This window comes from Mizuhopecten yessoensis, unplaced genomic scaffold (assembly GCF_002113885.1).
Source record: "Mizuhopecten yessoensis strain PY_sf001 unplaced genomic scaffold, ASM211388v2 scaffold10553, whole genome shotgun sequence".
NCBI lineage: Eukaryota > Metazoa > Mollusca > Bivalvia > Pectinida > Pectinidae > Mizuhopecten > Mizuhopecten yessoensis.
Window position 1 is genome coordinate 230,991 of NW_018408604.1, and position 26,008 is coordinate 256,998.

At 36.4% G+C, this 26,008-nt stretch overlaps 1 protein-coding gene across 3 annotated transcripts in view; it reads right to left on the reverse strand.

Annotated features, from left to right (window-relative positions):
- LOC110461059 (hemicentin-1-like) overlaps positions 1–26,008 on the reverse strand; it is a 46,847-nt gene that overhangs the window by 13,030 nt on the left and 7,809 nt on the right. The window contains exons 1-7 of one of the 3 annotated variants that reach the window (XM_021514338.1): positions 9,456–9,540; positions 8,799–9,083; positions 8,412–8,566; positions 5,830–5,968; positions 3,898–4,197; positions 1,779–2,060; positions 32–286 (exon numbers count right to left, since the gene is read on the reverse strand). In XM_021514338.1, coding sequence (XP_021370013.1) covers positions 32–286; positions 1,779–2,060; positions 3,898–4,197; positions 5,830–5,968; positions 8,412–8,566; positions 8,799–8,874 — 1,207 coding nt within the window. In that variant the 5' untranslated portion in view covers positions 8,875–9,083; positions 9,456–9,540. Of the gene's footprint in view, positions 1–31; positions 287–1,778; positions 2,061–3,897; positions 4,198–5,829; positions 5,969–8,411; positions 8,567–8,798; positions 9,084–9,185; positions 9,391–9,455; positions 9,541–26,008 lie in introns of those variants that run through there. The other 2 variants (XM_021514339.1, XM_021514337.1) reach the window with 2 other exon arrangements.

Consider the following 26,008-nt stretch of genomic DNA (forward strand, 5'->3'; position numbering starts at 1 on the left):
AAGTTTCATACAAATCAAATTCTGCACTTACATTGGATGTCGACAGCAACGTCTGTCGAAGTAGTTCCATATGCATTTGTGGCGTCACACACATACGTTCCACTGTTGCCTTTCTGGGCGTTGGGCACATTCAGACTTGGCGTTGTTGACAAGACAGAACCACCGAAACTCCAGGAGTAGCTTATGCTACTGGACGGTGAAGCGGAGGCGGAACACGTCAGTGTGAAGGACTGACCTGCCTGTGTGGTTACGCTGGACGGGCTGCTGACAGCATTTGTCGGAATAGCTAAAAAAAGGAAATTTACCGATTCATTCTTCATTGACAATTTAAACTATAAATACTGTATTCTAGGAATTTTTGCCCTTCACAGGTAAAATCTGTCCAATGACGGTTGGTCGGGTGGCACAGTGGATATCGCACTATCCTTTCACCGTGGTGGCAGGGGTTCGAGTCCCCGATCAGATTTGAAAAGGTATAAGGTCACCTACCCAACCACTTTGAATTACTATGTTAAGTATGTTAGCACACTACTATTTGCTGTAATGATAAATTCACCTCCATACCAAAAGGCGGAAATGGCAAAGGTAATAGTAGATGTTAAATACGTATAGGATTCACACATGACTGCAGTGATGTACACCCAAATGTCAAAAGTCTTTCACAATACCTCAGTTTTCCATTTGATTTTATGTTAATTTAGTTTTTTTTCAGTGTATTGCAGAGTTATCTTCTCTTGTGAGCAGGTATTGAATGTTGCGTCATTGGTTTGTGTGAGAAAATTACATCGTTTTCTCAAAAATTGATGACGTAACTCTCAAAAACCAATGACGTAACAATCAATCCCTGCTCACAAGAGAAGATAACTCTGCAATACGAAAAGACGGAATTGACATTTAAACTTGATATCCTGTTAGAATTATACAGTTTTCCACGCGGTAATATTAATATCAATATTGGTTATTGAGATATCACTTTTCATCCCAGCATCAAAATTATACTTTGATGTCATTCCCATAGACACAATTGTTAAATTTTGTAGTAAATACTTTTGCTTAAGTTATCAAAATTTGAGTTTACGGAGATTATTTTAACTATTTAAGATGAATGAGGAAAAAAAACAGGTCTCAGGAAACATTACTGTAAGATTTATATAGCATAGGTGTCTTGAAAGTTTAAGATAATAAATCTTGACTCGTTTGTATAATGTAAGGTTTTGGTGGGTGGATTAAAGCCGGATCGAGTTCTTGGAGAAAAACTACCAACCTATAGCCAGTGCCCCTGGTGACTGCCCTACGTAGGTCTCGAACACCCAAGCCAGTGATAGAAGACTAGTGGTAGCAGAATGTGGTGACTGCCCTACGTAGGTCTCGAACACCCGAGCCAGTGATGGAGGGCTAGTGGTAGCAGAATGTCAGACGCTTTAACCACTTGGTCACCGCTGCTCCTCTTTGGTGATTGTAAAGTGTCACATTTACCTAGAAACTATAACTCAGTCAAACTGTCACCTTTCACTGATAAAGTCAAAACTCACCTGCTAAACACCTCTATGATCACATTCTCCCTCCTTACAGAGGGTGGTAAAGTCAAAACTCACCTGCTAAACACCTCTATGATCACATTCTCCCTCCTTACAGAGCGTGGTAAAGTCAAAACTCACCTGCTAAACACCTCTATGATCAAAGTCTCCTTCCTTTATTTATGTAACAGAGGGTGGTAATGGCAAAAGCTAAACTGCCATAAAATTCCCTGACAGATAATATCCAAACATTATACTCACTGTAGAGGACGACCTCCACATTATTGCTGTTTGCGGAGGTTCCCGCAGAGTTGGTTGCTGTGCAGTAGTAGTTCCCAGCATCCCCTGAGGCTGCGGACAAGATTGTGAGGACTCTCCCGTTGATTGTGTGATCTGTGCTAGAGGTCAAGGCCACAGCACTTCCTACCTTGTACCAGGCAACCGTGTAACTGGACAGGGAGCTCGTTACCGAACATGTAAGCGAAAGGTCGTTGCCGGTGAGTACGTTGCTAAGGTCAGGTGTTATGGAAACGGTTGGTGGCGCTGTTAAGATTAAAACAATGCAACTTTAGGAATATGTATCCCTCACTGTCATCATTAGTTGTGTTCATACCGTAGTTATAACTCAATATTTACATTAGGTAACCTACCAAAATATTTGTTTTATAATCCAATGCAGGGGTTTTGCCAGGTGTTTATAGGGTCAGGTACAGGGACCCTGCATTCCCAATTGAAAAAGACCCTGTATTTTCCAAATTTCAGTATTTATTTCCAAAATTGGATTAAAAAGTATGTTTATACAAGTTTCCAGTCGGTATATGTGCAACATTAAAAGTATTACCGTCCATGAGCAAGCATTCAAAATACAGAAACAATGAAAATTTGAAATTGAATAAACAAAAACACTGAAAATTGATGTTTGTATTTGTTGCTATACATTTTTGTGTAAGAAACAGCTAGAGGAAAAGTCTTTGAAGGTTTTATTTTTTTCAAAACTTATGATATTTTCCCAAACCTGTACATGTTGTAACACTGATGAAATTTCCCAATTTTTGTCAAATGCCGATGATATTTTACCAATTCCTACTGTCAGGGACCCTTTCCCAAAATAGCTGGCAAAAACCCTGCAAAGTAACAGGTTGTTATGTCATGTCTCAATGGACAACCCAGGTTTGAGGGGGTAGTTGCATTTCTGTTGTTTTACTAGTGTTTAATTTATTTATATATATATATTAATTTATACCCAACAGATACTCAACAGAAACCCGCGCTATGCATCATCGGATCTGGGCCTTACAAAATACTTAAACACCTACCCAATGAAAACCCTTTTCGTAAAAACTATCGACCAATGAACACAACTCTATGAGCGAATGTAGGTATGCATCCTTATCTGGTAAAAACACAAGAAAATATTAATAATCAACCTGTGTGACTTGTTGTTCCACTCAAGACAAAATAGAAACGTACGGCAGAATACCAATGAAGACCAGGCATCAAATAAATACACAAGGTATAGCTTTAAATTAATAATAGTGATCAATCCATTCCTGCTACATAAATAACAAAGAACTGCGTACTACACAAGTATTATCCAATTGGAAAGTGCTTCGGTCTTTCCATCAAACTGTTTGAGTTAAATCGGAGGCCATTGTTGACATGATATAAGACACAATTTATTCTGGAAATTCACGAATATTTTCCTACTCCAGGATGTAGAAATTGGTAAAGAATCGAGGCTTATAATGTCGAGACTCAAACAACGAAATTTACACCATCGGGTAAAATATTGATAACCCACATACCTACGTAATGATTGACTCTTTATCTTCCACCTCTTCATGGAGATTATAATTCTTGGTATCAATATTTGCTGGGTATTTAGTTTCGCACTGTTTTTGTTCACCATGAATATATAGCGAAATAAATTCCCCCTCAAATATTACCAATTTATAATACAGCACTATGTAATAGGATTTAATAGGATATCATGATCACTGGACGCAGGCATTGCAGCCTCTCTATATCCACATTAATATAATTTGATTACATTGTGATAAAGTCTGTATACTGTATTTGACTGCAAATAAGCCCCCTCTCGCAAATAAGCTCCTTACCCACTTTGGCAAATATCCTTGGAACAGAATGGGTACCTGCAATTAAGCCCCCTCCCTAATATTGTCTCACTCTCAAAAAATATGTATGTTAATTTCTGTCTCTGGACATAAGAAAGACACTGTATGATCATACTTCAACTCAAGCTCTTTCGAGAATTCGTTTTTCCTCAAAGTCAAATATTATACTAGATGAAATAACATCGTGTGGGAGCTGAGACTATTCCAAATCTTCAGAACTATATAATCTATATAACAATACTTACAGTATACAGTGAGAGTTTTGCTGGTGACCTTGGGTGTAGCCAGGGTCTGTTGATGATTTACTCGGCACTGTATTTGTTTGCCATTATCTGCTGCAAGAACAGTTCGGGTTGATTGACTCTCCACATCATATGTGCTGTTCGACGATGTAACATTGGTCCAATCTCCGGTGATAATCTGATCCCCCAGATACCACGAGATAGTGGGTAGTGGGTAGCCCCCATATGTCTTGCAGTTCCAAGTTTGGGAGGTCCCCATGCTGAAGGTTGTCGGACCAGTCAAAACGGGATTCCCTGGTGTCGCTGTGAAAATTAAGAAACAAAAAAATGTGTACCTAAAGGTAAAGTCTTAATGTGGCAACTGGTGCCACACCGTGCGGATATGATGGAAACATTCCAATATAATAATAATAATAATTCGAGGGTATTAATTATATACCGCTTTATTACAACCTAGTTCACAAATTATCATCTGTGGTTATAGAGCCTTTGCAACCAGCCAATACCTTTCTCAACTCCCTGGGGAGCATACAGCCGCAGCTGCCATTTCGGCGCTCAGCATTCGACAAATCTAGCACTGCCCAACCACGTACTCATTTACAGCTGAGTAGACTGGAACAAGCAGAGTAAAGTATCTTGCTCAAAGATACAAAACAGTGTCGTGCCATGACTCGAACCCGCAACCCTTCGGTCACGGGCCTGGCATCGTACCACTGCACTACCGTGCCTCCACAAATAATACAGGGAAGGTACGACAGCGAGACATGTACGTTTATCAAAATGTGGAACAATGTAACAGAAAGAAACAGCACCAGAGGCCACTCGTGTAAGATATACCCACAACAAGCTTTAACATCTAAAACAAAGAACTATTAACCGTCAGAGTGGTGAACATTTAGAATAATTTACCATCGGAGGTCACAGCTAAACGCATGATCCTTAAAATCATTTAAGATCAGGAAATATTATATAATCTTAGAGCACCGATTGAAAGCGTACTTCAAGTTCGGTGCAAAACAACAATTTGGTCAAGTGGCGAGGTCCTATAGAGGTCCTATACTGGAAACCAACTCTAATTAAGTTATTATAAGTAACTAAGTAATTTAAACGTCATTTTCGAAAACAAAAATAATATTATGTTATCAACTGAGTTTATATGGTGTTAATACAGACAATTCATCATAACTTTACGTGACAATAAATATACTCTACACTTAGTAGAGGGTCCGACAAGGAGGTCTGGGTTGAGGTTTGATTCCTGGTGAATTTGTACACTACAATCTCTTTCCTGGTGGCCCGAGTGTGATCCTATGTACAATTAAAATCTGACGCACTGGTGATAAATTATTTAAAACAGATTTGAAGACACACCAGTCATGTGACATTTGCATATATTGACACTTGCGCTGCGACCCACTTTATGAACATTACCAGCAGAAATGGATTTCATTTGAGTATGAAAGCAAAAAGTCTCGTGACGTAACACATGGTTTACTTATGACGTCAAAGATTGACCTTGTTCAATGAGAGCCTTGTCACTTCAGCTAACATGGAGAATGCCTTGAGCTCTGTGTCAAACGCTCAAATGACTACGGTTAATTATTGGTGGCAATTTTATTTAAATTGGGCTGTTCCGCCAATGTTGTTTAAAGGACGATGCATTTACAAAACACAGCTAGTAAATAAATAAATAATTTAAAAACAAATAAATAAAATGAAACAATTGATCTATAGTAAAATGTAAATATATAGATTTAACAGCATTTTTAACATTTCATGCCAGTATGAATGCAGATCGGTTACATCCATATTAAACATGAAGCCCTATGGATGTAACCGAATTTGCGTTCATACCAGCATGAACATTTTAAAAACACTGCTCGACCCCTATACAAAAAATTGATGTTTTGAAGCAATATATAATGAAGGAAATACCGTAGACAGAAGCGAATGTGACTGTGGTTGTCCTGGTGTCCTGAGTGTTTCGCGCTGTACAGCTAAAATCCTCATTTTCATGTGACCGCATCACACTAAAAGTGTAATTGTTCTCCGTGATCCGTGTGGAGCCTGTCACCTGTACTCAAACATAAAGAACAGAGTTCTGAACGAGATTCTTACTTTAACTGACATCCTCGAAATTCCAGGGGTTACACCCACTAATAGGTTTTCTGCACCTCTTGAGATACTATATATATGGGGAAATTTTCGCCCTATGACTGTAGAATCCATTTTGGCCGAAATCTTTAATTTGCCCTGTGACTGTAAAATCCATTTTGGCCGAATCTTGAATTTACCCTATGACTGTAAAATCCATTTTGACCGTATCTTTAATTTGCCCTGTAACTATAAAATCCATTTTGGCCGAATCTTGAATTTGCCCTATGACTGTAAAATCCATTTTGGCCGAATCTTGATTTTGCCCTATGACTGTAAAATCCATTTAGGCCGAATCTTGAATTTGCCCGATGACTGTAAAATCCATTTTGGCCGAATCTTAAATTTACCCTATGACTGTAAAATCCATTTTGGCCGAACCTTGAATTTGCCCTATGACTGTAAAATCCATTTTGGCCGAATCTTGATTTTGCCCTATGACTGTAAAATCCATTTTGGCCGAACCTTGAATTTGCCCTATGACTGTAAAATCCATTTTGGCCGAATCTTGAAATTTGCCCTATGACTGTAAAATCCATTTTGGAAGAAACTTGAATGTGTCCTTCACATTTAATTACTATGTATATTATGTTGTTCACAGATATTTGCTTTAATGATAAATTTGCCATCGTCACGAAAATTGCGAAAATTAAACTGCAGCAAACATTTTGTCGGTATACAGTATAATTTTGTTGTTGTGACATTATCAAAGGCACAAGGTTTCCTATTTGACTGGTTTCTAGTTAAAGAGGCTATAACCAATCGCCAGACTAACTACTGTTCTTTAAAGATTACAGAGGAGTGACATCAGACCTCAATGTTGTTCAATTTTGCAGTTACGCCATCAAACTAATGTACTAATGTGTCATCCACAAGGCGACAGATACAGAACCTTCAATCTCCTCATTTTTACACAGTCATGATATATATTTGCAATATGAGATTGTAAGGGGGCACAACTCCTTAAACTTGGATGATAACTAAACTTGGATGATAACTAAACTTGGATGATAACTAAACTTGGATGATAACTAAACCTGGATGATAACTAAACTTGGATGATAACTAACTGAATAAAGGCTGATTGTTTTAATATTTGTTTTACAATTATTCTGCCGATGCATGGTAAAAAAGACTACATTTCATTTGAACATTTTGACTAACATAACTTGTGAACCAGCGTAGACTGTCTTAACCCCTAAAGACCCAGTATAACTTGTGAACCAGGGTAGACTTTGTCTTTACCCCCATCAACCCTGTATAACTTGTGAACCAGGGTAGCCTTTGTCTTTACCCCTAACAACCCAGTGTAACTTGTGAACCAGAGTAGACTTTGTCTTTACCCCCAAACAACCCAGTATAACTTGTGAACCAGTGTAGACTTTGTCTTTACCCCTAACAACCCAGTGTAACTTTTGAACCAGAGTAGACCTTGTCTTTACCCCCTAACAACCCAGTATTACTTGTGAACCAGAGTAGACTTTGTCTTTACCCCCTAACAACCCAGTTATACTTGTGAACCAGAGTAAACTTTGTCTTTACCCCCTAACAACCCAGTGTAACTTGTGAACCAGCGTAGACCTTGTCTTTACCCCCTAACAACCCAGTTATACTTGTGAACTAGTGTAGACTTTGTTGTTACCCCCTAATGACCCAGTAAAACTTTTGAACCAAAGTAGACCTTGTCTTTACCCCCTAACAACCCAGTATTACTTGTGAACCAGAGTAGACTTTGTCTTTACCCCCTAACAACCCAGTATAACTAGTGAACCAGAGTAGACTTTGTCTTTACCCCCTAACAACCCAGTTATACTTGTGAACCAGAGTAGACTTTGTCTTTACCCCCTAACAGCCCAGTATGACTTGTGAACCAGGGTAGACTTTGTCTTTACCCCCTAACAACCCAGTTAGACTTGTGAACCAGAGTAGACTTTGTCTTTACCCCCTAACAGCCCAGTATGACTTGTGAACCAGAGTAGACTTTGTCTTTACCCCCTAACAACCCAGTTATACTTGTGAACCAGAGTAGACTTTGTCTTTACACCCTAACAACCCAGTTAGACTTGTGAACCAGAGAAGACTTTGTCTTTACCCCCAAACAACCCAGTATAACTTGTGAACCAGAGTAGACTTTGCCTTTACCCCCAAACAACCCAGTATAACCTGTGAACCAGAGTAGACTTTGTCTTTACCCCCTAATGCCCCAGTATAGCTTGTGAACTAGTGTTGACTTTGTCTTTACCCCCTAACAACCCATTATTACTTGTGAACCTTTAGGAGACTTTGTCTTTACCCCTAACAACCCAGTATAACTTGTGAACCTTTAGGTTGCGTTTGATGGTGATCTAGTGTGACTTACATACCTGTACAATATAGGTGTTGTCCTTCTGTGCGCTGCCCTGGTACCACCAGAGTTGCGGGTCAGGATCACCTCCTGTTGATTTACATGTCACGGTAAGCACATCCCCCTGGATGGCAGTATTAGGGAAATTAGTAATCTGCGGCGTTCCTGGTGCAGCTGTTTTTAACACACACAAACAAAAAAAGTATTTATTTTAGGTTAAAAATTTGCTTATTTTACATGCACTTTTATAATGCTGACATCTGTTTCAATAGCCCAACTTTTAAATTCACAATTACATTAATGTCAATTTCTTAATTCATGGTCATAGAGATAAAAAAAACTGATTTAGGCAGGGATAGAGACTTTTTTTACACCTGCAGGAATATTTCAATATAACAATACTTACAAATAGAAGTAACGCTGCCTATGGCTGAAACTAAAAGGATCGCTGAAAGTAAAACATTGTGTACGGTCATTTCCATGGTGATGGTTTGTTGAAGTCAAATTAATCCTTCCTTTTGAATCTTTCAACACAATATTGTATAATTTCCACAAAATGGGCTGCAAAATATTATTTTGCAATGTTCCGAAATGGTAGTAAGGTTGTCTCAACTCCCTGTCACAATTATGTAAGTCAGTCAAATACCACTTGCCGTCTTACACAACCTTTGCTGGAATGTCATCATTGCATCTGAAAATAGAAATACAGGTTCCTAAAAATGTGTAAAATTCTGAGTTATCTTTTTATGAATTGTCATGATCAGTATTATGTAATTCATATATCTAAAATCACTGGTGAAAAGATCTTAGGTAGGTATTGGCCGTCGGTCGGTATTTTTTCCCCGGGAGCTCCTGGTTTCCTCCACCACCAAAACCTGGCACGTCCTTAAATGACCATAGCTGTTAATAGGACGTAAAACACAAACAAACCAATGAAAAGATCTGTACTCCTCTTTCAAAATCACATAATCCAACAAACAGTTTAAAACAAAAATAGAAAAAACACAACCGAGTCCTTTTAACTCAATGTATAAACAGTTAAGTATTATGCACGGTTACCTACATGTGTGTGCATGACTTCATTAGATTTAGTGAAGAACGGTCCTCCCTGTTTTACTCACATTCTACCCAATAAGGAACAGATTTTTTATTCTGCCCAATGTGAAATTCGATACCAAGTACACATGTGTCTAAAAATAATAGGCATTGTTAGGTTAGACGCGTACCACAACCTTTTAAACATCAGTGCAAGATCTTTTTTTAACCAGATCACAGGTAGCTTAACATGTTGTTAATAAAGAAATTCAAAAGGTGATTTATAGAAAATATTTCAAAATTTACATATATTATTTATCTTCATTGTCTTCTGACAAACATTTTGAATCATTTTACATGTCATTTCAGTTTTAAATATCAATATTTCTTAAAAGCTTGAATTGTCGCTAAGCTTTTATCAACTTGAGACTTTAATTAACAAGATTCTGGGCTCTATTTGTTAAAGTCTAGTTAAAATGAAAAGTTCTCAGTGGAAAAAAAGAGTTAAATAAGTATTTTTGAAATTTCCAATTATATTCTTTTTTTACACTTATTTCAATATATTTCAAAATATTTTAACAGTGTGTATTTCTGATTGTTTTTTTTCTTTTCAAGCTAATCAGGCTATGAACAGCCAGATAAATGGGTTAAATTGTTTAAGAGTGTCGTTAGCTTAACAGTATATTTAAAACACAAAATTGAAAGATAAAAACTCTGTTGATATGATATATGAATTATTTTAGAACTGCTTGTCAGATGTGACTCATTTTAATCCTGATTCCATTAATTATTTGAATTGAATTTTAACATAAATCTAAAATATTTAAAAAAAATAAAATCTGAATTGTCAATAACTAAACAAATAAGATCCAGGCCTTCTTTGATTAAACATGCATTCAAAGCTACCGGTAGTCATTACCATGATAATAACATTTTCTTTAAAAAATTATTTTACTTTTATTTTTTGATTTTATTTTTTTAATTATCATCTTAAGACCAAATCTATACATTTTTGACATCATGATTTATTGCTTTAATTTTTTTAATTCTTAAATAAAATTCTTTTCAAAAAAAATCTTTAAGTAAAGCTGACAATTAACGTCTTCCATACCATGTCCTATGCTTATTTTACATATGGAACTAAAAAAAGGAAAAAAAAAAAAATCAGTACTCAACCACCCATATACATCAAGTAATGAACTTGTCTACCTTTAAAGAAGATTTAATCGTTAAGTAATAGGGATACACCTGTACCTGTATACCAGGAAGCTAAAACAGATCTTTTAACAGTTACAATGTACATAAAGCAATCATTGTTTTATCACCTCATCTTGTCATCTGCCACATTCCAAGTGAGCCAACTTCTTATACACAGCTAAACATTTAGAAAAAATAATGATCCTATCTATTGAGATTGAACAGTCAAGCACAAAGTAAGGGATTAAGGGGAAACAACCCTATTCTGAAATGAAACCATGTTAAATTCTAACTCGTATGAACATGTAATATTGCAAACTTGGAAACAATGATAATATACAGAAAGCGTATTTTGAAATTTTCTTCCCTCAAAAATCATTTTCACGTAAACTGATTTTTAATGAATACTAATTAACGGTACTCATAGGTGTCAACGTCTAAACCTCCAATGAGGGAGATCTCCCTCATACCATATCTCAAATAAGGAGTGATTCAAGGCGTGAAAGCATCAAAATGCATGTAGTTTAGAATCTGTACATTTTGAATCAAACTAGAGGAAATTTTAAGACTAACCTTATTGCAAACAGAACCCATATACAGCTATAAGAATAGCCTGGATTTGTCCAAAAATATAAGGGAATGTTGACTGTGTAGAGTTCCAAACCATTACTACTCTATTTTACCTAATATTGGCACTTCAACCCTAAGAAGCAGTCCTTATCTTGTCCAGGTCAGAGACTCCTATCCATTATCTCAACTTATATCTTACATGAAAACAAATGTCTGCTTTAGATATTATTTGAGACTTTTGGAAGGTTTTGTAATCACTCTAATTTTCCCAAATTGCTAAGAGCCCAGGGTGCTTATTAGGTCAATTATAGTGTATGTACAATAAGACTTGTTTATAACAGAGCCCGAATCTGTGATGTGCTTGTTATAATCAACCGGACAGGTACAAAATCGATGTGGCCAAAAAGCTCTAGTTCTCATCCGATAATCAAAGCTGTTGACAAACCCATCACACATTTATGACCTTTAATTTCAAACTTGGTCAAGGTCAAATTAGTTTTAACAAAGCCCAGTGTTTCAAGCATGCTATTTAGATATCCGCCTTGGGACAAACTTCCATAACAACAATATTGTATGTATAACAGGCAGGGTTTTACATCCCATTTTGACTTTGAGAGTTCCTTAAGCTGAGATTACCAAAGCTGTTGACAAACCCATCACACATTTATGTCCTTTAATTTCAAACTTGGTCAAGGTCAAATTAGTTTTAACAAAGCCCAGTGTTTCAAGCATGCTATTTAGATCTCCGCCTTGGGACAAACTTCCATCACAGACATCAACAATAGGCTATACATATTTATATAACAGGCAGGGTTTTACATCCCATTTTGACATTGAGATCAGTCCTTGGGACACCATTGATTGAAATTTGGGGATCTCAGATACATATTTGGGTTCCTCATAAATAATTATTTTCAGTATTCATTTCTTTAAGTCATATACATCATTAAAATTTGGAGTCTGGAATTTATTTTTTAATTTCTCATTTCAGGTGGTTATGGGGACACATGTGTTCAGATTTTAAGGGTCCTGTAATGGAAAATGGGGCTATTTGAAGCAGGATTCTACTTCATGTTAGAATTGTGCGCAAAATCTACTTAAGTATGTGACACTCCACAATGTCAAAAGATACTTGCATTACATACAAAATTTGCAGTTGTAGGTGAGAGATAGCCTGGTGTAAATGAATTATTCGCCAGACAAAATGAGAGAACAAAGGGCCAAAACTCTGTTTATTGTGAAGTAGAAAGTCTGGGGGAGATTACATGTGTTTTAAAAGCATGAATAAAATAAATAACACTTGTAAATGGCATCTTTTGAGCTTTTCTTTGACACTGATTAAAACATCAGATCTAAGAAAATAGGATAAGTTTTTAAGCAAATTCACTGGTTGAAAATGCTTGATTTTAGGGTCTGAAATGCATGGGGAGCCTCCCTCCAAAATAGAGGAGTTGGACAGTATGGTACAATATGTGACAATCTGTCATCTCAAGAGATATAGTGAACAAACAGCCATAACTCTAGATCTGTAAATAATATGGAAAATGATGTGTTTTGTTTTTAATTTTACTATGATTTTGTATTCTGTTTATGCCACAAACAACTTTTAGGGAATTGCATGATTCTCCATTGGCTGAAAAAAAGCAGCCAATATAATTCCAGTTTAGAAAGCTCTGGTTTCATTAACAGTCCATTAACAGTCCATTAACTTGACACTGATAATTAATTCGGTAAAGTGTAAATGATTGCATGACCACAACTTGCCATGACAACAAAACATTTTTCAAGTTATTAAAAAATTGTAGCATCCATGTGATGGATTATGTTTGCTGAAAATGATTCGAAAAAAATTGCCATGGAAACGTGCAAAACATGTTGTACTAAAGAAAAAAAATAATATGTCATCATGATAAATTGTATTTGCAAAAACTACTGAGAAGTCAATAATAACCATGGAAACGGATACAATATTTATATGCTCAAAGAAAAAATGTCTTGCCTGTAATCAAGTGTATTTGCTCCTAATATCCGGCCATGGTTTTCAATCTAGAAAGGTGATTAGGATTTTGACAGTGAGTAAACAGTCAATGTTGAGTAGGAGACCTGAAAGGACTACTGTTTACCTTAGACTTGTCCAACTACAGTGCCTTATATTTCGAAGTCACCTACGAAAGATCGGCCAGTACTCTCAGTGTTTACCTTTGATAAGCTTTTGCAAACATTGAATTTAAAACTTATTTTCATGAGGAATACAACGAAAATTTCTAAGTTTATAAAGTTCATCAAAAGTCATGTTTATATTTCATTTTCCTTCCTGTAAATATTAATTTGTGACTTTCCTTTTCAATGAGCTAGCATGTGTTTATTGCATATTTCTTAGGAGACTTCCTTTTTTACAAATAATCTGGTAATTAAATAATTTATTCATAATATTAGAAATTATGGTTATATTATAAGCTTTGATTTGATAAGCCTAGTGTTATTATGAATTATGGTTATAGTGAACCAGAATGTCTGAAATCTTGATTCCAGTATATATAGCACAGCTGCTAATATAACTTTTACGGGTGGTGAGGTTATCAACTAACTGTAATGTATGAAATTCATATAATCACATATAAAGATTGGACAATCAACACACATTTATTGGCACTTATTGGTATACATGTAGTAGAAAATTCCCTAAGCTTCTGTAACATTTTGGTGAAAGAGATACGCAACAGCCAGACCGGGATTTGAACGTGGGACCCTCCAAACTCTATGTGGACACTCTACCAATTGAGCTACCTGAGCTACCCGACGATTGACCCAGTCCAGTTCCATTACATTATTCCCTCCTTTTTCTATAAGTGTTAGCCCCAGATGCGGGTATCCCCTTGCCAAGCATTCACCCAGTGCTTGAAACAAGGGTTGGCAAGCTCGCCAATTTTGTAACAGGAGAAAAGAGAAATGCAACACCCAGACCAGGATTCGAACCCGGAACCCTCGGAACTCTAGATGGTTTGATGCTCTACCACTTGAGCTACCTAAGGTCGCTTACAATATTGATCGACCCAGTCCAGTTCTGCTACACTTTATCAAACTCTTCACCATTGTTCTAATAACAGGTAATAGAGACACTTAACCCTTTTCCCACTGTAAACCGTAATAGACTCATCCAGATCAATGTATGGTCAAGTCTATTTAAGTAACCTAGGGGTGAAAGGGTTAAGGATTGTACCTGATATTTATGGGTATGTGTACAATTACAACCGTACTTAAGTAAAACTCTTTGATCTCTGTTGTAGCGACAAATTACTAGCAGTCTTTAAACCAATTGTTGGACAAAATTACTGGGAGCAACAGAAAGCAGTGTGCAGAAGACGAATGGCCCTGGCTACATAGTGACTGATACATACAGCCAGTATTTAAAGTTATAGGTATAGGTAACCTTATACAACCTCTCAAAGTATACGGTATTTGGAAGGTCAATGTTTATGGCACATCCAGACTACTATGTTCTCATTTAAATTGAAACACGAGGCCCAATGGGCCTGAATTGCTCACCTGGTATTAATCTCACACTTGTAATCTTAAAAGTGGACTAATATACAGCTACTGGCAGAATATCAGTGTTTGATTCATAAGAACCTATAAAAAGATTTAAACATATGACGCCTGTGACCTTGAAAGTCGAACAAGAACTTTAGGTTGAACAGAGTTTGTAGTCTTCCAACCCAGTATACTTCTGGCAAAATATCATTAGCCTGGACCTTTTGGTTATAAAGAACAAATCATTTAAAGATTTAAACCTATATTGACCACTGTGATCTTGAATATTGGCTAATTACTGGACAATTCAGAATGTTAACTTTTCAGTAGGATATAAAAAGTATTAAAGTTTACATTTAAACACAACAGTTCGTCTTTTTAGGTGTAGTTTTAATATTTAAACCCTTTAATAACATGATTTTCAAATATTATCTATTTTGGAATAAGCAACTAGAAATGCAGAAATTTGTAATGAAATATCTAAAAAAAACAATAAAACAAAACATACTTGACACCTCAAGAAACAATAACAAATATGTAAATAGGTTTAATTATCTACGGTGTCTACATGGTTCGGCACACTATGGGGACGTCAAAATTTAAAGACCTTCGGGAAAATGACTGGCAGATCGAGGCTCATATAAGGTAAGAAATTGACGTAAGACTACCCGGCTAAAAGTAGTTCTGTCCATTATACTTACCACCTTCGCTAGCCAGGTGTTCGCCTCGTAGACATTCCACTTACTTGTAAATGGAGTGTATACGAAGCGAACACTTGGCTAGCGAAGATGATTACTTACATGTTAGTCAGCGTGACATGAGCACACCTATACATGTATGTTCTTGAGACATTTAACCCTTTCATCCCTATGTAACTTTAGTAGACTCTACCATGCATTGATCTGGATGAGTCCATTATATAGTCTACAGTGGTGAAAGGGTTAAATCCCTTACTGTCAGAGGTAAATATTCATGTAATATGGAAAACCAATAACTCCTACACATATCATATACATAGACATCAACATATCGTTAACACATGTCAAGATTACATTGAAGTTAAATCGACGGAGCTCAAAGACAAAATTGGATTCAAATCAGAACAATCAAAAGGAGTTGAATAGATCGAATTTCAGAGTAGATTTTTTTAGCCTTTTATAAGGTATTTGTAGGAGCTGATATTGAGAACAGGTATTCAATTAATTTAAAACTTTTATTACATATCGAATCCTTTACCTATAGAGTGCACAGTGTTGTAAATGACATTAATTTTGGGGTAGGAAGGCATTTCTATGAATGTTGTAGGCAATTCACACTAACATTGCAGGACTTTCTGGATGTGGATTGATGTACAGCATGAAGTGGGTACAACGGGGGGTTNGGGGGGGGGTTCAAAGGTGGCAGTTGGCCCTCCACAGATATTTTCAAGATATCTTAATTTCCACAGATGGCTGGCCTTTTCTAACCTTGTAAATGCTTAAAGTTCTAGATTCCTAGGGCAAAACCCCCAGATCTCCTATCTCTGGCTTCAACCATGTTGTCAAAAATTACATCAGAACTTGGTGACAAATCGCCGGGCGTCGGCTTTTATTAACAACGGTGATAGTATACTACATGCGGCTTTAACCAGAAGTCGTAAAGTAATCAATACTGGTCATGTGTAAAGTAACCAATACTGTTCATGCGTATCAAAACACTGATTTGTAGACAGAATATTTCTTATTCCAATATGCTTTGAACTGTTTGTCTAAAAAATGAGTGTACCAGGTATATGCTGATAAACGGGAATAAAATATTTATAATAATAAATACAAACACATACACACATGATACAAGACCATGAATATAGCAAGTCTTTGGGGTGGCTATTGATAGGGCTCTCATTCAAATGTCCTTTATGGTAGTTTTTCTGAATGCCGTTTTTGGACAGAAGAGAATTTTACTAAATGATGGTTGAAAATCCAATTGTACTTGTGAGCTTGCATGGATATCTACAGGCCTGTTTTACGACTGAATATGGGTCAATTCCCCTGTCTTATTTCAGCATCATTTCCCCCTTTTTCAGCTTTATTTTCCTCCTGGTTCAGTTAAAATTTCCTCCACTTGTAACTAAAGTACTACTTCATGAATATCTGTCTAGGTTCTATTTTGTGTTTATTTTACATCAGTTCGACGACTGAGTGATTTATTTCATTTTCCTGTGTTCATGTTATCACTGCCAATATTTATGACACTGTTTATGGCTTGCCCTCTTCACAGAATATAATATCATAACAGTCACACAAACGCTTTACTCTTCACAGAATACAATATCATAACAGTCACACAAACGCTTTACTCTAATGCATATCCGGTGTTTGGCTAAAAGCGTCTATAATGAACAGCAAGAAATAACAATTAAAGATTTAATCCATTCCCCTCTCTTACTCTCCCCTGGCTGGCTCCAACCTGGAGCTCCCACTGGATGGCCACCCTTTTAGCCGGCGAGTCATGCGCCTACAGCACATATTTCCCCCATTTTATTAAAAGGTGCTAACAATTTTTATTCCTGCGTTAATCCCTGAGAAAATCATTATAAGGTTTAATTCTGATCGACAGTGCAGTTTAGTCTGTCCTAATTAGATGCTTCCTGCAAGTCACACAGCTAGAGGAGGTTGTATCACAATGATAAAGTTTTTATAGGACACAATTTAACAATAATCGTAAACTTATTTTGCGAGTTTTCGAAAACATCTCTTTCCTTTGACAAGCATTGATTGCAAATGACCACAAATGTCCACTATAAGGGACAGAATGGGTAAACGTTTTACTTGTCCCTCTGACTGCCTGCTACAGGTATTAGAGTGCTATTTGGTGAGACGTCTCAGAATGTTCTGACTGTTGAACCTACGGTTTTGACACACTGCTTAGTGAGTTTTTGTCAGTGGTTAAATAGAGTCGAGACATAAATGTCCGGTCATTTGCACTCTTTACTATAACTAATGACAAAGGAAACAGACATTTTCGAAAGCTCACAGAATAAGTTTTCAATTTTTGTTTGGTTTAATTTTGTTAACCTATTAACAGCTATAGGTCATTTAAGGGCATGCCTCCGTGTGTGTAGTGTATGCATGCTTGTGCGTGTGTATGCAGGAGACAGGGTATGTCGGTGTGCTTGCCTCCTTGTGATAGCACAGATCTGATGCCAACTTTATAGTGTTATCTCACTGAAATACCAGACTGAAGGCACCCAGCATGTACATCATTCTGCCATGTCACAGCATACTGACAACAGGCGAACAAGTTGTTGTCATTCCCCTAAATGCTGAACTTTAAGCACGGAATAACAACTACCATTTTTAAGGACAGAACCCATTGCCTTCCTCACCTGGGCGAATACTCAAAATATTTTATAGAAATTTGGAAGATATTCCTCATTTTTGGTTCATTTTCAGAAAATAAGGCACTTTTTTGCTTGCATCTGCAGAGCAGCCTTTATTTTGCTGCAAAACTAGGTAAAAAAATATCTAATGTCAAACATTTTTTAGACATTCAAATATATGTATTAGTTTTTTTCACAAAATACATATCAAAAGCAAAATAATTATAAAAAAATCAAAAGGTAATTCTATGTTGAGAAATATTCAATTCTTCAATTTTTCTTCAATATTGCGGACACCATTCATTTTAAACCCATTTTTCTAAACATATTTGTTTGAATGTACGGCAAATATTTACACATCGTCCCCAGTAGTTTTATATTGATTCGTAACGAGTACCTTCGCTAGAGCAAGAATGTCCAAACCAGTCCCATGGAAATATCTGTTTGTTGTGGTAGTGGGTGAATGTTTGATTTGTTCAGTTGCATAACACAAAAAATATTGACTTTATACAAATATTAGTTCAGAACACCACTAATGTTAACAGACATAATATTATGTAGCTAGATATATCTTTCAAATGTTCCTAGGCTCCTTGGTTGTCTGCCCCTTTCTCTTCCGATCCCAACATTTGAACCGCAAATAACTCCTCTACCATACATGCGGGGGTTGATGCAGGAAAATAAATTTAATACCCTTTTTTGAAATAGGAGAAAATATGCGCTGTCGGTGCATGACCTATCAAGCGAGGGAGCAAGGGGCAGAGTATGAGAGGGGGCCATGGATGACATCTTTAATTTTGTTTCTCATTGTTCTTTATATAGATGGTGACAATTGGGAAAATAAATCCTGCCTTTGTGGAACTGATGGAAAATTTCCAAAAAAATGGAACAAAGACAGATATTTATTTGGAAGTGTTTTAGCACATACTTAGATAGCTACAAGTGGGTGAATTTTTAACTGAAATAGGGGAAAATATTGCCAAAATTGGAGAGGGGAACTGGCCCATATTTGGCCATAAAAAAGGCCGGTATATTATATATATCCATGACATGTTTTCATTAAAACAAAATTATTCTTGCACAATTGCACATTAAGAGGTAAGGAATCAGATTTATCCTTTTTATACCCAATGATTTATCACATTGTTAATTAAGATCATATGATAATGGCTCATTTTCCCCCCGTTTGAATTCTGGATGGAATTTCGAAATACACAGGAAAATTCTCAAGTTTAGTCTCACGGTCTTCCAGACATCTTTTTTACTGATCTGTCTGTCTGGGTAAATTTTATCTATTTGTGTATATTTAACGTCAAACATGGAAGCCATTTTTACAATATTTACAAATGTATTTCTGTATCAAACTTGTAATAGCCTTAACATCACAGCCAATGGGAAGCTACTAATTATGTTGTTTGATTGTGTAGTGACTTACGACATTGTATATTTACTAAATGTTTAATTTGAAATCGAGAACCACTTATCGCAATGTGTATATATGTAACGGGAATGTGCGTTGACAGAATATGGTAGTCGCTAGGAAAACAGTTTGAAATTGGCTGACAACACTACCTTGGGAGGGAACGGCCCGTTCACCAGAGATCAGACACCTACAAGTTTAAAGTTTCCACAATAGAGGTCATGCAGTTTTACATTAGACACACAACCCTTGCATGAAGTTCAAATGCAGGCCTTTTCAGCACTGTAGACCATAATGGACTTATCCAAATCAATGCATGGTAGAGTTTATTCAAGTTACCTAGGGGTGAAAGGATTAAACACATTCATACAGTGCATATATGTACATTTACAACCACTAGTGTCAATTCTACACCGTTCAATCCTATTATTACATTTTCAAGGACAAATCTATNAATCCAACAAGAATGGTCTTTGTTGGAATTAGGTGCGGGTCAAACCATAGGCTGACTGGTCTATATATTCACTGAAAGCTCCTACACTTTGGATAAACATAGAAGAAAGACAATGTGTATGTTTCATATCAAGGCAATGACCTTTCACTGTACTTACTTGACCTTGAAATTTACGTTTAATTATTCATCCTGCAATAAGCTTGGGGGGGTGGGGTGGGGGGGGGGCAACACAAAATGTCTTACTCAAAGTACGTTTTAGAGGTGGGAGGTTTATGACAATGAAGACTGTAATATATATGGGTGGGCTTATTACCAGGCATGGGCTAATTGGCAGATAAATTCTGTAATTGAAATGGCCTTGTTAGTGGAATTTAAGTCTACCTGCTTATTGTTTAACTCTTTCTGTACCACAAATCCGGTCGGGATTCAGTACCGGATGTCCTTACTAGACTCCTCCCCACCCCCACACACACATATACCAAAAAGGAGGATTATGAATGTACTTCTTAGATGAGGTGTAACTGTTGCAAGAAATAAACAAGTAACCGTGAACAAATGTTGGTATTGTTTCATGTCGCTGACGTTCATAGACACACACATCTTCATTTTTGCAGCATTATGACCAACTGCCGGTTGCTGATTATAACTGAGCAATCGACATTTGTCCGGCAACAAACGATACAATTCCTTGTATTCAAAACAGTGTTGTAGTGCAGGTTTCCAACAGGGTTTGATTATGGTTACGAACACGAAGTTGTTAAGTTTATTTTCTAAATACAAGTAGATTCCATCAAGACTTATATTGAAATATTCATATTTACTTCCATAAGTGTCAATAAGTATTTGGTGATGAATTTACCAGTGTTCATATCAAATAAAGTTGTAGCCATCTTGAATATATTTGAGACACCAAACGCAAACATCTTGCGGCAAATTCGAAAACAATAGGTCACATTATGAAAATTGTGTACTGTGCACCTATAAAAATATTTCTTTCTAACTGATGGGTGCTGATTTTAGCAACAATTAATTGTATTACGCAATTGTCGTGTGCGATAACCAGCTAAACATCAGACAGGTTACATCAACGTCTCTTGTCGTGTGTACAAGACAGCGGGGGTGAGACAGCCCATTATTTTGTCATCTGTACACGACAACGGGGACCAGGATGACATTTTGTTGTCATATGTACACGACAACGGTACGGAAAGAGTTAAAATGCACCAACCAAGTGTTATTAGATTAAAAGTTCCTATTCGTGAACAGAGACTTATAACCCTTTCACCACCGTAGACCATAGTCCCCATAAATGCATGGTAGAGTCTACTAAAGTTACCTAGGGGTGAAAGGGTTGAATAACATACAAAGTGCTCACAACATTGATGGCTTCATGAAATTGTTACTGTAAAGAGGAATATGAAATTTACAACGTATTGTTGGGGTTTAAATAAATAAGTTATATAATTCACTCGCAGGTTGAATATTTTTCATATAAGAATATTCACCTAACACATGAAAAATAATTGTAATAACCAAGAAATAAACCGAGAATATAATTATCCTCTTTTTAAAAATCTCCAGCCAAGGTTGGTGCAAACCATTGAGAGAAATGTTCAAAATCCAAGATAAATTGCATTGTGATTATAAGTGCACCATACTGAAAGCAACTGAACTCCTGTATTACAAAATCATTACAGCATTCAGAAAAGTTCAAATATATATATCATAATAATAAAAATAATAAATAATAATAATAATTTGAGGTTCTTAATATACCGCTTAATCACAACCTTGTTCGTAGGTCATCTCAAAGCGGTTCACAAATTATTATCTGGGTTATAGGGCCTTTGCAACCAGCCAATATCTTTCTCAACTCCCTCAGGGAGCATACAGCCAGTGCTGCCATTTCGGCACTCACAGCTAGCATTCAACAATTCTAGCACTGCCCAACCATGTACTCATTTACAGCTGAGTAGACTGGAACAAGCAGTGTAAAGTATCTTGCTCAAAGATACAACACAGTGCCGTGCCGTGGCGCGAACCCGCAACCCTTCGGTCACGAGCCCGGCGTCCTACCACTAGACTACCGTGCCTCCAACAGTCTAAGTATACCTGTTTAGATGAAACCCTAGAAGATTTTATTACACATAATTGCTCGGAGACAGTGCTTGCTCCAAAAATGATTTTGTCTAATCTCGATCAACAAAACAGATTAATCCGCAGAAATCTGCATTTTGTATTAATCTATCTTGTAATTGTATGTTTTTTTAAGTCTATATCCTGTATATAGTATTTCATTTAAAGATTATGTGATTATCATGCCAAACAAGTCATTTAAATACACGAATTACATAATGGTTTCAGTCATGTTCTATATAAAATACTGTGTGGCACCCTATATAATCTCTCACAAAACATTTGCCGTTTAAAAAAAAAATTGGTTCATAAATAATTCAATTATAATTTTCCTCAGAGTAATATGGATCAGTACCTATCTATAAAATTCAATAATTAATTCCTGTCAAGGAAAGAAAATATTACAATAGGCTCAACAGTGATGAATAAAGTTATTACATTTTCTGTATAGCAAGTGATCTTTTGGGCCTCCTGTACTGTTCACCTGTTATTCAATGATTTCGGCATCACAAATCTATTCAAACTAACTGCAAGCAAGCTACATGGAATATTTAACTCATTCACCCCTGAAGACGCATTTGAACCCTTCCAATTCAAAGGTTGGAATAGTTCATTATGAAATTTCAGGGGTGAATGAGTTAATAGGCTAAATATAACAACTCTACACCAGATGAATTTTTGTTGAAAAAAAAAAAAATTGCTTAAGAAACCTTTAATTAATGTGATTCACGATAATTACTGATGATTGTTGTAGTTCAGAAGACCTAGTATAGGTTAATGCTGCTATTGGAGGTCTTCACAGCTATATATTCCGTCTTTGCGTATTGCAGAGTTATCTTCTCTTGAGAGCAGGTATTGATTGTTACGTCATTTGTTTGTGAGAGTAGCGTTATCAATTTTTGAGAAAATGACGTCATTTTCTCACACAAACCAATGACGTAACAATAAATACCTGCTCTCAAGAGAAGCTAACTCTGCAATACGCAAAGACGGAATAGCTCAATCGAGAGATGGATTATGTAACAACAGGTATAACTACCTATTTGGTATTGTGTACTTGTAATGTTTATCTTCTCAGTGTAATATTGATGTTGAATATCTGTTTCAGTGTATTTAGTGTCATTGTATTGGTATTTTTTACCTGTATTGTTAATGTTCCTTAGGTAACATACAGTAAGTTATCTTCTTTTTCAACTTTGCCGGGATAAGCATTAAAAAGTCACAGAGTGCGACACAGTCACATGTAACACTAAACAGGCTAAATATATGACACCAGATTAATCTTTATTGAAAACATTTTAAGTTGATTAAGAAACCTTCAATTAATGTGATTCACGATTTTCACAATAGGTTGCTTCTGCTATTAAAGGTCTTCACAGCTATATATAGCTCAATCGAGAGATGGACCTGGATGGTAATCTGTAACAACAGGTATAACTAACTGCAACAGGTATAGTTGTAAAAATGACATGCATACATGCGTGCATGTGTGTGCCCAGGTGTAAATTTTAAAGGTATACTGGTCTTTACAATGGTAGTGTTATAACCTGTGAGAACATTTCATTAACCTCCATGCATTATTCAGCAGTTCTCGACTGGTGGTGACTATGTACAACTATGTGCACATTTAAATAAACATTGCTCCGGAGAATTTCATCTTGAAAAGCAACATTAAAGTTTTACCTGTGCTGTATGTAATTAGATTTATGGAAATACCAATGCACTTTTGAAGTCTTTATTGAATGTGTATATACTCAGTGGTTGTTAAATGTATGTTGGTATGCAGTGCAGGGGTGTTGTAATCAGAATATATATTGATTTTACGATATTTTGTCTACTATTTGTAAAAAATTGTACCTAAGCGTTCAAAGAAGGATCATCCTGCAGCAGGAACTGAAGTGAATGCTTACCAACATCATAAAGGGCCATAACTCTGGATAAGACAAGATTTTTCAGATTTTCAGACAACGCAACAGGACTCGGACACAGACTGTAGATAAATTTGGGGTTGTCTCAAAATTGAAAAAAATATAATAATAATTAACAGTGGCCCAAAAAAGGATTGAATATTATGCTGTAATTATGTATCATTGATTGAATATTATGCTGTAATTATGTATCATTGATTGAATATTGTGCTGTAATTATGTATCATTAAGTGTTTACAGAACATGTATATGTCTATAGAATAGAGCATTCTTTCGTTTATTTGTGGAAAATCACCTTCGATACATACCTGAATCAACATTTAACTTGTGTTTGCGACAACCCCAAATTAATGAATTTATTTATAATTCAAATCCCTGAACCTGAATTAAAGTCCATCTATACCTGACAATCAGGATTGTCTTGCTAGGTGTAACAGGACAATAGGTACATTTATAATTCCGAATAGTATACAGTTAGTTCATATATTTTCGAATATTTCTGCTTCTAAGCCAAAAATTGCAAAGCAGGGTTTGCTGGACATCAAATATTGATGTTCCAACAAAACATTGATTCAAAGTAGGAAGCACAGAGATTAAATATATTTTTGACTGGACCTAAGACTATTTGAAATGGATTGTTTGATCGAGTTTTTTGGAATGAGCAGCTGACACAGTCCACGTACAATACACCCAAAAGGAAACAGGAAATGGCCGAACGCCAAGCAATGTAATCGTCAATAGTGACAAAATAATCCTCTATCAACAAAGGATCTGATAGACAGCTACCTGTTCTCAATAAGCGGATGGAAAAAGCCATAAAACTAGCCTCATTACACAGACAACAATGTATGTGTCGGCCGAGTCTCATTACATCCTTCAGGCTGACCCGTTAATGGTTGTACCATCATCACGGTATTAAATGCCATGTGTTATGGAATCGGTATTTATTAGCCAGATACAAAAAAAAAAGAAAAAACGTTATAAATACGTGGGTTTTTTCCCCTTCATGACAAGATGCTTAAAGCAGCATATTTACATAATCCAATGATTCAAGTCTTAAGAGTTCGGAATTGGTTTGAAAATAACTGGCTGAAGACATCTCACTAATTATTGATTATATCATCGCTTAGCAACTCTTTAAAAGGTTACACTTTGACTTCCTTACAGTCAGTGTGTAAGGTACATCTATTTTAAACGTCTGCTCCTTAACCCTATCACTCCTATGTAACTTTAGTAGACTCTACCATGCATTGATATGGATGAGTCCATTATGGTTTACAGAGGTGAAAGAGTTAAAAAAAAACCTTTACAACTACAACCAACATCTATCTTTATTATCTAGTCATTGTAGAATGGTTGGTCAGGTAGCACAGTGGAAAGTGCACTTGCCTTTCACAAAGATGGAAATCTGCACAATGTCGCACATTTAAATATTACCAGAAAAAGTGTTTGTTTTTATTGTACCATATAAAGCACTGACACAATGCCTAGCAATGGGAATTATGTAGACAGATACGGCCGAGAGGTTTATGCTCCAGTCCTCCCTGCAGATCGCTGGGGTTCAAACTCAGAATTCATTGTATTTCTACAGGCATTTCAGAGAAAGCGTTCTTCTCCTAGCTAATACCCACACAACACAAAGAACCAGGTGAGGTTTTTACTCCTGTCCTCCCTGCTGACCGCTGGGGTTCAAAGGCAGAAGTCATTGTATTTCTACAGGTATTTCAGAGAAAGCGTTTTTCTCCTAATACCCACACAACACAAAGAACCCAGGTGAGGTTTTTACTCCAGTCCTCCCTGCAGACCGCTGGGGTTCGAACTCAGAAGTCATTGTATTTCTACAGGTATTTCAGAGAAAGCTTATCTGCAGGGTTCTAATTCTCCTAATACCCACACAACACACTGAACCCAGGTGTGATATCCACAGTTTTCTACCGTGTACCCTGCAGTGTCTCAAACCCGCTGTTACATTATACTTCAAATG